The 15,100-nt window shown below is 47.6% G+C and overlaps 1 protein-coding gene across 4 annotated transcripts in view; it reads right to left on the bottom strand.

Moving 5' to 3' along the window:
* The window catches only part of srgap2 (SLIT-ROBO Rho GTPase activating protein 2), a 35,582-nt gene extending 20,567 nt beyond the window's left edge, over window positions 1-15,015 (bottom strand). For all 4 annotated transcript variants that reach the window (XM_003973690.3, XM_011614289.2, XM_011614288.2 and 1 more), the window contains exon 1: window positions 14,501-15,015. In XM_003973690.3, coding sequence (XP_003973739.2) covers window positions 14,501-14,567 — 67 coding nt within the window. In that variant the 5' untranslated portion in view covers window positions 14,568-15,015. The remainder of the gene's footprint in view (window positions 1-14,500) is intronic.
* Between the last annotated feature and the right edge of the window lie 85 nt (window positions 15,016-15,100).

Raw genomic sequence — 15,100 nt, 5'->3', positions numbered from 1 at the left:
AGGGAAAACTATTGCAGGAATGGAAAGATTTCAGCCAATGTCTTTTCCTTGGATATGGACCTTCCTCTGAAAACAAACACGCACACACACTAACTTGTTTAGGCATTTCCTTTCTCACCCAAAGTTAAAAACCTTTCGGAAAAGAAGTGTCGTCTCCAGGAGGCTGCTAAATGAGTTTAGTGACTTTTAGACATGGAAAACTGTGCTCAGGCCAAGCCACTGCGCGCCCGCTGCGTAAAGAGATGGAAGACGATAAGAAGGAAATAAAACCTGCTCTGTGCTACAGTTGAGCATGAAAAAAGGGAGATTTCAGAGACTTGAATTTAGTGCAGCAGGAGAGAAACCCTCTGACCTAAATGCCTTCAACTTTGGCAGAAAAATGCCCAAAACAATTAAACAACTGGCAAACTCGAGGAAAAGAAAAGACGACTTGCTGCTTTGAAGGTTTTCCTGCTGCAGTCAGACATTAGGTTCACTTGGAATTTGTACAAGGGAACCAGCAGAGGATAAAATCTGGGTCAAAAATGAGGGTGGCGTGGCGGTTGCGGTGACGTGTGGGGAGGCGGAAAACAGCAGGGGTGAATTCCTCAGATCAGGAAGTGATTAACCCTCCTTGAGGTAGCTGGGCGGTTTATCTGAAGTGACAGGAGGGGGACGGGACTCTCGCCGGTGCCATGTGGGCTCCGCTAGGGCCGCGTTGCACTCCGAGCGGTGCACAGGTCAGGGGTCAGGGGTCAGGAAAACGCTGGAGGGAGTTAGAATCCTACGTCCACCAACAATAGAGCGATCAATTTCAGCTGTGACTGGTGTGAAAATGACTTGACACTAATCCCGTCAACTGGGTCTATTCACCTACCAAAGTCTGTTTTTATTAGTGCGCTTTCATCCACCGACCACCTTTACTCATGCTCTGCTCCCTTATTCGTGTGGGCAAAAGGGGCAGCAGGACTGTAAATTGGGAGGCTGGAGTCTCTCTGCATAGTGAAAAAGGCTCCTTATCAAAAGTTAAATACCTCATTAACCATTTACAGCCCCCGCCTGACCCATTCTGGAGACACAGAGCAACGAAGATGGAAAAAAAAAAATCATTAATTGGGTTTTCTGTTGAGCTGCACAACACGTTTTTACTCCCCCCTCAGTTATTATAGTGCTTAATTCATTATTGAATTACTTTGACAGTCCAGATATTACTCAAGCAGTCAAATTTGACATCAAATCCTACGTTTGTTTTGCATTACACTGTGGATCTTTGGAGGAATTTTGTTGAATTGCTTAAGTGGAAAATAACATCGCACGGAATCTTCATAATCCATAAATTGCCATGCTTTACGCACACATCAAGGCTAATTTGTGTGTGTCGTCCATCCACACTCCACCTGCTGTCACTTCTATTTCCTGTCTCTGCCGGACGCAGCCATCTGGGCATCAGTCTGTTCCAGCAGTCTTCATCTTTCTTGTATTTGCTCACCCTGTCAGTACCTGGACCATCTGTCTGAGGTGGTGTGGATAGGTATCAGACAAAAACACACATTTATTGTACCACCATGGCCAGCAGGGGAGTGTGTGTGTGTAAGAGAAAAGGAAATAGAAAGATTAAAGGAGAGAGAGAGATGGGAGACTCTTTCCAGTTTTTCTAAATGGCCAGCACATAACATGCCCATTAATCAGCTTAGTAGCCAGTCAGGGGATTTGAATAATCCACAACACAAGCAGGGAAGGAGGCCTGCCGAGTGTGTGTCCGTCTGCATTAGGCCTGTCTGACAGATTCTGCATTGATCTAAATCTCGTGTGCGGTTCTTTCCTACTATCAAACCCCACCTGAATCACGTCCGTGATATGAGCCGATTTTCATAATTTGGCATGGATGCTTTTCATGAGAAGACACGTCGTCAGTGGAGCCGAGGCCCGCTGGCGGCATTAGCAGGCTCGTCAGATCGGGGCAGGGTGTGTGATGACTGCCTCCTTCGGGGTTGGAAAAGTGATCCTAATTTTTCATCCACCCATCAGTCAGAATTGGTCCGGTTAGATGACTGACGTGCTTCGTCTGGGCTGGTTTGTTTAGCGTGCAGCGAAGCTTCCCCACCCCTTCCTGCCCCCAGAGGAAACCATTAGCACTTTGAAGCCTAACGCAGTGTGTAATAGCCTCCACTCTGTCATTTACCAGTTGTGTATGACTGGCTCTGTCAGACAGCAAACTCTCCACATATGTAAAAATATACATACAGATGTGTACGTGACCAAACTCTTATCGCTGCATTCCATGAGCTGCTGAAATGGGAATGGAGTAGAGGAGAGAGGCGGCACTGCAAGCTAACGACGATATCAGCTGATGGCTGCTGATCTTTATCTGGGTATCAGTGGAGAGCAGCGAGGCTAGGGGTGAGAACGCAGTGGAACATGCTCGCAAAAGGAACAAAAGTTGATGGTACCAGATGCTATCGCCACACCTGGAGGTGACATTGTGGAATTATGCAGCTTTATACACCATTCAGGCAAATATGGGAAAACCGACCAATAAGCTGTATGACGTATCTTCAACTGTAGCAAAAAGATAATAAACCTGAGGTGATGCAGAGGTTAAAAGCGGCATGCCATTAGCTTCATGCGAGTTTTGGCTCTCAGACTCACTGTAGGCAGAAAAAAAGCTGAATCAGGCTTATTCTATGCAGCAACTGCAGTCACGGGGCCTCCCTTTCTTTCTGCATCCATTTCCCCCTTCCAACCTGCTACTGCAGGGGTAGAATTCATTCTCACGCCTGCCTAAGTGCGCATACAAAGTGTGAGGAAGGGCTTGGATGCATCACGATCCCTGCAGACAAATGGCCTGAATTTGAAAGTGTTGTCAGGCTGGAGAATAAAATACAGCCACATTTTCACCCAGGCAGCCAGTCACAAGCAAAGCCTGTGAAGGTGAGAATGGATGAAACTGGCACCTAAAACGATTGGCGCGCCACCAAACCTGCCCCCGTCCAGTAAACACCACGGCAGCACGGTGCAGGCACAGGTTGATCCTAAGAAATGACTCATTACAGAGCAGCAGAAATGATTACAGCTTTCAACCCTTTGTGATGGCTTTCCTGCAGCAGGGACCATTCTCTGCTACTGTGAAATTCTTTCAAACGTGAACTCCCCATCTGTTCACAAAAGTGCTGCAGAGACGCAGAGAATACGGAGAGAAAAGTGGGCCAAACCGCTCCGACAATCTCCCAGGGAGGAGAGTAACTTACCACTTCAACACAGCAAACCACCGCAGCCGTTCTGTACCACGGAGATCCAGGGGAATTGCCTGAGAAAGGATCTTATTGCGCCTCCGCTTCTGTGCAGCATAAAATGTTTTTTAAAATCATGAGACAACAGCACAGCTCTCTTGAGGAAAAACAGATTTTTCTTTATTGTTAGCGCTATTTCACGCAGCTGTTTATAATTCCCGTCATTAAAGTCCCCCATGAGGTAAACGCTTGTTATAAAAATACTGAATGAGGCCACTAGTTCACAACACCAACGCACTACTGGGGGCACAATGCAGGTCAGTTATTGGAGCATATGGATGAGAAAGTTGTAGACAACAAAGGGAATAGTTCACATGGATGTTTTGATTAACATGTCATTTGATTCTCAGGCCATGTAGTGTGGCAGACAGAATAACTGCATCTACGTGTGGACTTTGGCTCCATTATACTGCAACTATATGGACTCGGATGGACGTGTCAATCTAAAACCATCTGAGGGTCAACTTGAGGCCTTTGTGCTTCTCAGAACATACAAACACTCTGTTCTGCTTTCTCAGGCATTAAGGCCTGCATACTTATGCAGACCATCAACCCCGTGGCTCAAATCTCAGCATTTCATGAGTCATAATGGGCGTCTCGACAGTATGATGAAGCAACCAGGCACATACATTCTTTGGCCAATATAGCATAATCCACTTCTGATGAGTCAAGGTCCAATTTTGTGATGCAGTCAAGTCTTCTTGTCCATAGATAAGGAGGAAAAAATGCTGCGGCTATCAAATGTGTTGTGAAACTCTTCCAAAAAATGCATCTTGCCTCTTTTTAGGCAAATGAAGAGGGCAAATCATCAATCCACACGTCATGATTTATCTCACTTTCTCTTGTTAGCTTGCTGACTACACATGTTCAGTGGAGTTGAGTCGTATCTCCACCCTGGCCTCTGATGCTGCAGGAGCCTGGTGTCTCGTGACAACAAAAACAAGGTTATCTGCACTCAGAAATGCCCGGACAACCCTGATACCAGGAGATTAAACCCCCCCAATGTGAAGCCACTGAACAAGAGGTCAGTGACTTTGCACGGAGTGTGTGTGTGTGTCCTTTCCCGTGAAGTGATGTGTGTGTGAGAGAAGAAACACAATAGAGTGCAATGTGGGCGGCCACGCCTCTTTCTTGTGACCCTGTGGTCCCCCCACAGCATCCTTTCTTCTAAAAGAAAGGGGTGATAAAGAGGTGTGTGAGAGCAGATACATTGGAAACGCTCGTCCACAATGTGAGTTAACTATCTAACAGTTTGCAGCATGTCTGAAAATATGGTCATCGTTCTCCCATCAGCAGTCACACCACCAACAAACAGCGAGCAGTCAGCCAGCGTTGGCTGCCATAACACTCCATCTGTTCATCTCACACGGTTCCTTTCCCTCTACACTTCTCTCTTATCTCCTTATATCACATTGGAACCTTTTTCTCCACGGAAGGAAAAATAAATTCTGTGATCATCCACTTTTTATACACGGTATAAAAACGAGTTCTAATTAAATGGGAATCTTGACAGATCCTGACAAACCTGACAGAGAACAGAGAGAACTCAGAGCTGGGAAGGATAAAAAAGGAGTGACAGCAACGACAGATAAATATGGAGGAATCTACAGAGAGAGAGAACCATTGTGTACAGCAGCAAGTTCTGCAATGTTGCTGAATTATTGATGCTGCTTCAGGACACCGAAGTGTGAAACTAGAAAGAATCTTTGCATAATAAACATCTATAACCAGCCAGAGCTGAGATACACCTCTGAGGCAGTTCGCAGTAGCTGTGAGATGATCTGCAAAGAGCTCAAAGACTTGAGGAGGACATGTCGCTTCTTCTACAGCTTCCATTTACACAGGGAAATAGATCATCAGGCATATTTAGACAAATCAGGAGTGGTATTTATTCTTCAATGGTTTTCACTGGTTTGATCAAGAAAAAAAAATCTCTCTTTGAATCTGTGGATCCCTTTTCCTGGCAGGGATTTTCTATTTCTTTTCACAGAGGAACCTTGTTTGATCTGGGAGACTCCTGCTGTTCTGCTCCCAGATGTTCCCTTCTTCTCTGACACCCCGCCCCCCCTTTCAAAATAAGACCCCGTCTCTGTGTTACACCAAAGACAACAAAATAATTCACAAATGCAAAATGGCTTCTGAGCCGAGGCTGTAAAAGCCAAGCTGTGTTCATATGGACCATGCAGAATGTGAGCTATGAGGGTGATTCCAGCTGGAGGACAGCGCTCTTCATTGTCTGGTACCAGAACACGACAATGGAGAGGGTTACAGGCAGGGACCTGACTCACGTGTACTGTAAGCCTTCCTGGCCATTATCACTGACAAAGGAAACTCAAAACAATGTGTGCGACGTTGAAATCTCTGTAGAAATACAATAGCTGCTCTAACGTACTGGAAATTATTCTAAAACATTTTCCCCTTTTGGTCCCTCCAGAATAGTTTTAGATGAATTGCTATCTTAAGGCCCGTTAATAGGCGTTACCTTAAAAGCAGCAAATTTAATATTCTTGAGATTATGTGCATTATTGCCACCTTCATAGCTGTATGCTGACCTACTGACCTCTGACCCCGCTGAGACACTCAACTCCTATATAGCAGTTTGTTATAATGAATGTATTTCCTACATGAGCCTGGTCCTGCTCAAGGTTTCTTCCTGTTATAGGGGAGTTTTTCCTTGCCACTGTTGCTTGTTGGGGGTCAGGCCCTGGGATTCTGTAAAGCGCCTAGAGACAGTTTTGACTGTAACAGACGCTATATAAATAAGGATTAATTGATTGATTGATTGATTGAGTTATATAAAAAACAGTCATGTGGATTTATTTTAAATCCCCGTATGTGGTGATTCGTAGCTATTTTCCACCCTGTAGGAATATGACCCTATAATATGACCCCTATTCTATCCTTTATATTGATATTAGCCGTCGTTATGCAAAATTATGACCGAGTCAAAGCAACAAGTTTGTAATTTGGACAGATTATCACGCATAACCACCGTAAAAATGAATGCGGTTCCTAAAACATTGCAATATGTGCTCCAGGAGGAGTCCAACATTGGGAATTCACACAAGCAGACTGGGAAGCACTCCCGTGCACATTCCTGAGAGGGAATACCATAAGCACATGACAAGAGCCCCACTCACACTCAGCCACTCGGCCCTTTGTCTCCCAGTGCAGCCTTTCACACAGAAAGAATGCCTGTGTGAATGTGCATGTGTCGGGGACAGTAACCTTTAACAGACTGTGCAACCATCACACAGAGAGCAGTCACACATGGAAAGAGGGTGAGAGAGGAGAGATCTGGAAAAGAAAGCGTGATGGGGCACCAGTGCACGCTCATGTCCAGCAGCTACGCCATGCAGGGGTTGCTGAGATGGTCTTTGTGTGAAAAGGCACCACCCTCACTCTATGCTCTCCTCTTTGTTGACTTCACCATCCCTCCGGCCGGCACCAGAGGCCCACCTCTGATCGTTTCCAAGAAAAGTAGGAAAAAAACCCCCCCGACACTGGTCTCAGACAGCATCCAGCTCAGCACAGATCCCAATGAGATGACAGGGTCTCCAACACTCGATGTAATCTGTTTGGAGAGCGCCCATCGGCCTCACACAGCCCTGAAATATGGGCCACTGCACAAGAGGAATGGGAGTGTGTTTGTGCATGTGGAAGGACAAGGATGTTCCCATTTCCACTAAATTGGAATGTTGGGATGGGTGAAGGGTGCAGGGGGCAGTGAGCTGAGAGGGCTATCCCACAGCACACGCTCCTCTGTGAGCATGCCCAGGTCTCAGCGGGGGGTCTGCACTACATGACAGTGCAGTTTTGTGCCCCGCTGTAACCCATCGCAGGTTGACTCGCACGATCCGAGCAACTGAAATGATGTCATAGCCCATAATTGCAAGTGTAAAGCGAATGTATAAAGTTACTGGGACGCAATAACTTCGCTGATCAAACACGGACTCAATCTCACCATCTGGATGACGGGCGAGTCAACAGAGCGGCGTAGAAGTTGGAAGCGTGCGCGGCTGGTTATGAATCACCACTTCAAATTTGATTAGCCAGACGAGAGTCAAGTATTAACAAGCTCATTCAACGGCCGTTTAGCTAAAAGAGCGGAAGCGCAACAATGGGCGCAAACGCTCGGCGCAGGTTGTGTTTGTACACGACGGGTTGGGAGACTTTGACAGAGTGCATTCCACGGCCCGGGGACGCTGTGAATATGCATGACAGAAGAAAATAGCCGCATGTTTTGCACGCACATCGTTGCCCCCCCAGCCACGCTCGGTGAGACAGAACAAGGGACGGCGCCTAAAAAAAAAAATCAGAAAGATAAATATCAAGTCCGGGGTTGGTGCCGCGGCCTCCCAACAGAACAGGCTGCAGGACGCAAATAACATCGTCAGGGTGGGTTCATGCACACCAGTGCATACTGTGCAAGTCACACGTGCACACAGTAATCCAAAGATAAACACACTTATTAGTTCAAAGGATACCGGCTCATGAGTTTCAGCACGTTTCTGTTCGACGTGGCTGGCCAGCATGCATGTCCACGCTTGTACAATTCAAATTATCCCAAAAAACTGACTGAGTGTTTGGTAAGAAACGGCGTGACGTACGATTCATTGTAGGTAATTTACCCATCAAGCATTTCACCGGGTGGTCAGGAGAGTCGCTCTGGCGTGGCAACAGTCCCGTCGGGTCAGGTGATTCCTTATGGGGGACATTTAAAACCAGCTCAGATCAACCACCAAAGCAGTTTTTTCATTCTGCCACTGTCAGCTAACGCGTGACATTTCTTTGTTTTCCCTGCGAGTCTGCTCCTGCACACGCACGTGCACATGCCCGCGTCCGTGTTTGAACAGCAGGGGCCTCCGTCACGAGTTGGCTGACGTGGATAAAAGAAACGTTCATCTTTGCATTCAACTGCAGACGTAGCGGTGAAACCAAACCAAGTAGCAGAAAAATACAGCCCAACTCCAACATGCAGCCAGTGACCTGTTTAGGTGAACGTTGCATCTGGTTTGAGTGTGAACCGAGGGGCCTGGAACAGGGAAACAAAGCTTGATTCTCCAATTTCAGCATCAGGGAGAAAAGGATGTTCCTGGTTAGCTTTCAGGCTTCCTACCCGAGAGTGAATTCGCCATTTTTAGATGTTCTTGTGATGAATGAGATGAACCCTAAATGCATTTTATTTCATTTATATTACGTCATTGTTCAAATTGATGGCAGCCTGTTAAAAAGAACGTTAGCCGCAGCCACAACACTTTCCTTTCACAGGCCGGACACTGTGTGTCGCCTTCAGCCTGGACATTACATCCTTCCAATAAACAATCTGAAATGCATTAAAAAGAACTTTTTTGGGGGGGACGTATCGACACCAGCTGGCTTTAATGCAGCAAAATACCAAAAATAGAACCAGAGCATCCACGTAGCAACCGGGAGGGGGGTAGCAAGAAAGAGCTGATTCAGCTGAGACAATGTGATGAATGGCTTCATTAAAAGAGCATTAACGGAGGCATGAACCCGAGTGGAGCGTGTCAGTTGGTGGCAAATGCCCACTTCCAGGTTCCAACACACATGAAGAAACCTGCCACTGCGCTGAATTACTCTATTTGACACCGGCCAAGACTAATCAACCCATTTAAAGCCGATATACGTTCAAAATGTTAGCCAACGCCTCCAGAAATATCCAGCCTAAACACACGGATGACGACCCAAACTGCTTTTTGGGGAGGGCACAAGACAAAGTGCCCAACAACCTGAGAAGATAAGGAGACAGCAGTGGTGATTCTGTGGAAAAGAAAGGAACAAAAGGAAACTGAGACTGAAGAGAGCCAACAGTAAACGGGAGGTAGGAAAGAAAATAAAAGAATGAAGAAAAACCCGAAGAATGAGGCGTGACGGTTCCGTGTGCCGACACCATGCCGCGTGTGCACGTACGGTGGGACCATGATTAGCTCCGTCCTACCGGGGAGGCAAATCTACATTATTCTTTCTCATTTTCCTCGCGCTCCTCACAACCCTAGAAAAATGGGGGCAATTTAGTAACCCTGGCAACCGATGGTGCCTACGTGCCGAGGAAAGCTGCTGATGGAGGGGGAAGGAGAGGTAAAGGGAGACAAGGGGATGGAGAGCAGAAAATACACAGAAACGAGCGCACGTTTCCCACAACATGCACGTGCTGAACCGGGTGGCTGCACGGATCAGCAGAAGTGGGTTTTATTCCCCGTTTTATGCTCAAAACACTCCCAATCGCAACTGTTGTCCCACCCTCCCCTCCTTCTGAGCAGGCTCTTTCCCTTTCCCTGGACGTACTTTACTCCTTTTACCGCCTGGATACGAGAAGGCTGTTCAAACACAACCTGTTTCCTCAGGCCTCCCCTTGGGAGCAGGATCCGACCTTTACCCCCTCTGCTTTTTTCCCTTCTTCTCCTCCTCATTCGGCCTCTTCTTTATTTATTTACAGCTGGATGCCTGTTCTTCTATTGATTATTTTACAAAGGATATGAGGGGGCTTTGTCTCAGCCGTGCTGGGCGCTCTATATAGAGACCTTCTCACACACACGTCCTGGTTGAGTGCATGTGGTGGCTTCATGACCGCAGAGCTGAACTCATCATCTTAAACCCGCCGTCCGGGTTCTGATGAACTTTGCGTGTCATTTCCTCACGACTGACAAATATATCCTGACAAGTTGGCGCCAGCCTTGAGCGCCACGGAGGTGAACTTGTTACCTCAGTCAGAACCAGTCCCTCCGTTAGTCATGGGTTTAAACTGGTGCTGATAAGTTGTAGGTTGGGCTGAAAACATCGCTGCTACTTGGTTTCCAATTCCAACACCTCTCCCAATAAAATGCTCTAGAAGGAGCTCATCTCAAAGCTGCCGAGAGATTCAGGGTTCACTTGTTTAACCATATTCCTGCTCTTTACCGGGAACATTTTTTATTAAATTACTGAAATATAGAGCACTTACCAGCTGGAATTATTGAAGAGGTTGGCACATTTTCAGAGATTATCAGCCCATATTAATGCTATTACACCCTGGAAAATCGGGAATTTTCCCCCTCTCAGCTCTGTTCTAATGCGTATTGAAATGCAATATGCTGACCTCTCAAACGTGTGATTAATAAGTGTTGGCAGACGGGACGCCGCGTCAAGTTTGGCTTGCCTTGTCAGTTCTTGTTGGATTTTGAATTCTTCATCTTCTGACACGATCACCGAGCATGCTTATAGAAGGAATGATAATGAGTGCAATTAGACGGTGCCATTGAATCCAGCAAAAGGACGCAAATGAACATCTCCCGAAAATGCTGAGTCAAAAAAGCCGGTATGCCTCAGTGCTGAAGGGCCAGTGCTGAAGGGCCAGTACGGGGGCCGACCTGCATCCGTATCCTCCATCTCAGGGGCCACCTTCACAGGCAGGCAGCAGAGGCTAGTTGAGGAGCCCACATGCTCTGGGTCCATGGTGGTTTTTGGTTCCTCGCAGCCTCCAGTTTCCCTACGACTGCATCTGTCAGCACTTCAGCCGGTTCCTCATTTATGCGGCTCCTGTAAGGGTCAGGTCCTCGAAAATGGATGAAGCGGTGTAACAGCCAGTCACGCAATGTTTAGTTGCCTCGGCGGGACAGTTCAAGAGCCATTTTTTCATGGCACAGATCTAAAATGTAGCTAGGAGGAGGTATTAGGCCGTGGGTGGACTATTTTATCTTCCACCATGGCAAAAGCTGTGAAATACCTGCCTGCATGCTTTGCTCATGGCTTTGGCCTGCGTCTACAACAAGAGCTTGTTTAAAGGGCAGTTTTTCCTTTTTGCCCATTTCATTCTGACATACGAGTTTAGAAAGAAAAAGGGTTAAAATGCTTGATAACTACAAAAACTTTATATCCAAGTTCCTTTTTATTCCCAGAAGTAAGAGTGCTGACTGCAGTGATAAAGTGTGTGTCATGTTGTTTGTCTCGAAGCTACAATCGTAGAAGGAAGTGACACACACACACACGCACGCAGATCTGACTGAAGCTATCATTTATCACACATCCTTCCCCATTGATGTTTTTGAGCGTTTTCATTTTTATTTAGCGCCCCGTGCTAGCATTTACACATTTCAGCAGAACATAGAGACACGCGACGTGCAGATTTCAAGGCAAACCAGTGCAAAAAGAAAGAGCTGCGAATGACGTGTGGTTCCTAACTGGACCGCTGAACTCTGTCAATACAATCTGGCTGTGATTGGCAGCGTGTTGTTTAAAGGATTCAACACAAAAATGCGACTAATTGATTCACCAAGAGGTTTTCATGGTCCTCTCAACCACGAGTAGCCAGTGAAGGCAACCACAGCCTTTCAATATAAAATGCAGCTGCTTTTTCATTACATTCTTTTCTGATTCTTTCACATTAATAAAGAAGGAAGAGGGTTGGTGAATCGGTCAGCCGACCCCTCGGCAATATCTGAGCCTCTCTTGATCAAATACAGAGAATAAACGTAGGGGACAGAGCAGGCGTGAACCCCCACACAGAGAGATCAGTGACCCTGGCTGCAGACAAACATCTGCCGTGTCACCACTTTTTCCTATTGTGTGTGTGCCAATGAAAATCATCCATTTAGACATACATTTGACCTTGGCGACCTTGTGAATAGGCAGCCCAGTAACCTACGCAGACATGAATTCGAGTGTGTAGAGAAAACGCCTTATTCAGGCAAAAGAAATCAATAAACTTTTAATCACAGGATGAGAATATGCATTGAGGTTTGCAGCTTTTCTGAGTAATGAAGAAGAATCCATATATTTCTCTTGGTTGCAGCAGGTATTTGAAAAGCAGCTCCTTATTGACACTCCCAGATGTGTAAAACACTGACAGATGTTTAACCTCTTAGCCAAAATGTACTTGTAAAATGAAACATCTGCCGCGCTCTTAGCAGCACGCCCTAATTTTCTGAATCTTTCCCACCGCCTGATTTACAATAACCCTCCCTTTGAAATAATATGGGGAGCTTGCTGACTTGTTATCAGAAGACCGTGGTAGCCGTCGACTTCCCCAAATAAAACCTAAACCTGCTTTAACTTGAACGATACTTTCCATATTCCTGTTTTATTTCCTCTTTCTTCTGCTGTCACTGAAACAAACACCCTCCTCACGAGGAATATGAGAACTATCCTCAAATTAGCAAGCACTCTGTCTGCAAGAGAGAATAAAAGCAATATTTTTCAGCTCGTGGGCCGAAGGTATTAATCATCTCATGCTGGTGGTAGTGGGGATAATCATTTTCACATGCGCTTCAGGGACTGGAAACTGAGACGGATGATGGGACACTTGCATCTACTGCATGCAGCTAGCATCTGGGAACAGCAGCCACGGTTTCAGCTTCCGCTGTGCAGCTGTCAATCACGAGGGGCAGAAGAATCTGCGGTGTTCAGTGAGCTCGCTGGACAGAGGTTAGCAAACGCAGGGAGACAGAGACGTGACGTTCAGGTGTCTTGCGTACGGCCACTTCGTACCCTCAGTCAGACAATCATGAGCAGTGGCTACAGGTTAATGACAGGCCGCGTGCATTTCCCAGACGCAGAGGACTGCTGGGGATGCCACGTCGACGTCACATGACACACGCGCAGCTGAAGAAGTTCAGCTTTCTTCCAGCCCAGGAAGGGAAGCGGGAGTGTGGATGGGGCAACAAAAGGCCGGTCGTCCCGGCAGTAATGAAGTAACTGACGGGACGAATCGATCCAGGCGGTCGACGGACAAAGGTCTAGTCAACAGGCTGAAAACCCAACAGACAGCCGCCACTAATGGGACTGTGTCGACAGCTAAAGGAGTTAGCAGATTAGCAGGTTAAGAAGAAGTGTCAAACAGCGGAATTACCCGACACCCATCTGAACACTCCTTTATCCGTTTGAGGCCACCTATACCAGCAATGGGATGGATTTCTGTCCATACGGGCAGTTCTGATGAAAGATAAATGATCTATTTATCTAGCAATGCTTGGCTTCAGGTGTATTTCAGGGCTCCGTGGTTGCGCTTTTGCACAATGGAAGGAAACAGTGACAACGCTATGGCAACCGAGAGGATCCAGGGACGGCATTTGGAACAGTCCATGTGTCAGGAAATTTCTGTGGCACCAGTGGTTCTAAACCTTGCAATGATTCATAATGACAACTGACTTGTTGCTTTCCTGTTAACTGGGAATACTGGCACCCCCCCCCCCCCTGGTTTAGCAACAGAGCAATTAAGATAACAACTGCTGTCAGTAATGTCCTACAAAGTCAAGGAAGACTGTTCCGAAGGACGATACTGGAAAAGGGATCAGTCGTAATCTGAAGAGACCTGACTGGATGAGAAAGGTGGTTTTCCAGTTGATCTGGCGCCGCAGCAGCGTAACATCCTGCTCTCCTCATTTTCCACATCCCCTCTCCTTCCTGCCACCTGTGCATCCCCCCCTTCCTCCCCAGCCTGGGGTCTACACCGTGGAAGCTGGACAGTTTTCCTGCCTGGCGACAGACGCGCACTTCAGCATGGAAACGGTTAAAGTCTGAGCGTCCCCCTCCAGCCACTCCAAACTGCCCTGTCACGTCCTTGATCACCAACGACTGCGACACCGAGGGGCTACAATCAATAGACAAGCCTCTGCACGAATTGATCACCCGTCGCGGACGGTAATCTTCGCGCAGGCCGCGCCGCACACGCACGCTCCTGCGGCACGACGAGGCTGCACACCAGCAGAGTCTCGCCGGAGACAGCGAGGGAGAGAAAACGCCCTGCTCCGAGTCGAAACCCCAACCCCTCCGAGCAGCACACAATGAAACGCACACGCACATGAAACTCAATTAAGCTCTTCTCCAAATGCTCCAGAGGGGCCACATCTGCACAGAAGCTCTGATATCTCAGCAGGGTTTTTTTTTGGGGGGGGGGGGGGGATTTGCCTAATTTTTTTTGCCTTTGTTGGACATCCAGGCGCTGCGCTACTGCTGCCAGCGGCTGGAAACCACTCTGGCCATGACGCCTTGCTTCTGAATGACGGTTGATTGATCGTATTATCGATCTGCCGCGTCCGCAAATGTCAATCAAGCCCCGTAAATGATGGGTGAGCACAAAGGCAAGCGTCCCCTTTACGCCTGAGGTGAGGGGAGACAGACAAGCATGGCAACTCGGAGGCTCGCTGCAGTTCCAACAGTTTTCAAGGCGCATTCCTTCACCTCGAGTTACGCGTTGATGTTTATTTGCTTTATTTAATAAACGAAGGTATTACCTTTCACTTGAGTATCATATTCGGCCACAATCTCCTTGTCCTTTCGGAATTTTGCCGGAGACGTCATGGCTGAGCGTGGAGATCAAACCGGTGGCGAAGTCAATTTTGTCCCAACTAATCAATAAATCAGCCGGGGATCTTGCGAACGACGCGCCGAGACGGGATTCGAAGCGAAAGGCGACGGCTCCGGGGAAAGTGAGTGCGGCTCCTCGGCTCGTATTGTCTCCGCGGTGCTCGTGTTCGTGTTCGTGTTCAGTCCAGGCGCATTGTGAGTTTGGCGCTGCTGCCGCTGCTTTTGCTCCGTTTCCATCCGCCGCCGCGCCTCTTCAAAACCGGTTATGGTGCAAACAACTTCCAGAGAGCGCACATTTCATTCCACTCTTGGGGGGGTGAAGGAACACAATGGCTCGGAAGTTGGCGCTCAGATCAGGTCGTTCATGCTTGTCCGGAGTGGGTCCTGGCCTCGCTTCTGGCCGCCCGCCTGTCCAAACTGCACCAACTGCACTCCTCGTCCCCCCTGAAGTGAGAGAGAGGAGGAACCAAGAGATGTGGGACTGGCTCCTCAGCCTCACAGCGCAAGATGGGCACGGACGAACGCGT

This window comes from Takifugu rubripes, chromosome 19, assembly GCF_901000725.2.
Source record: "Takifugu rubripes chromosome 19, fTakRub1.2, whole genome shotgun sequence".
NCBI lineage: Eukaryota > Metazoa > Chordata > Actinopteri > Tetraodontiformes > Tetraodontidae > Takifugu > Takifugu rubripes.
Note: the sequence above shows the minus strand (reverse complement) of the source record. Positions and strands in the feature narration are given on the sequence as shown.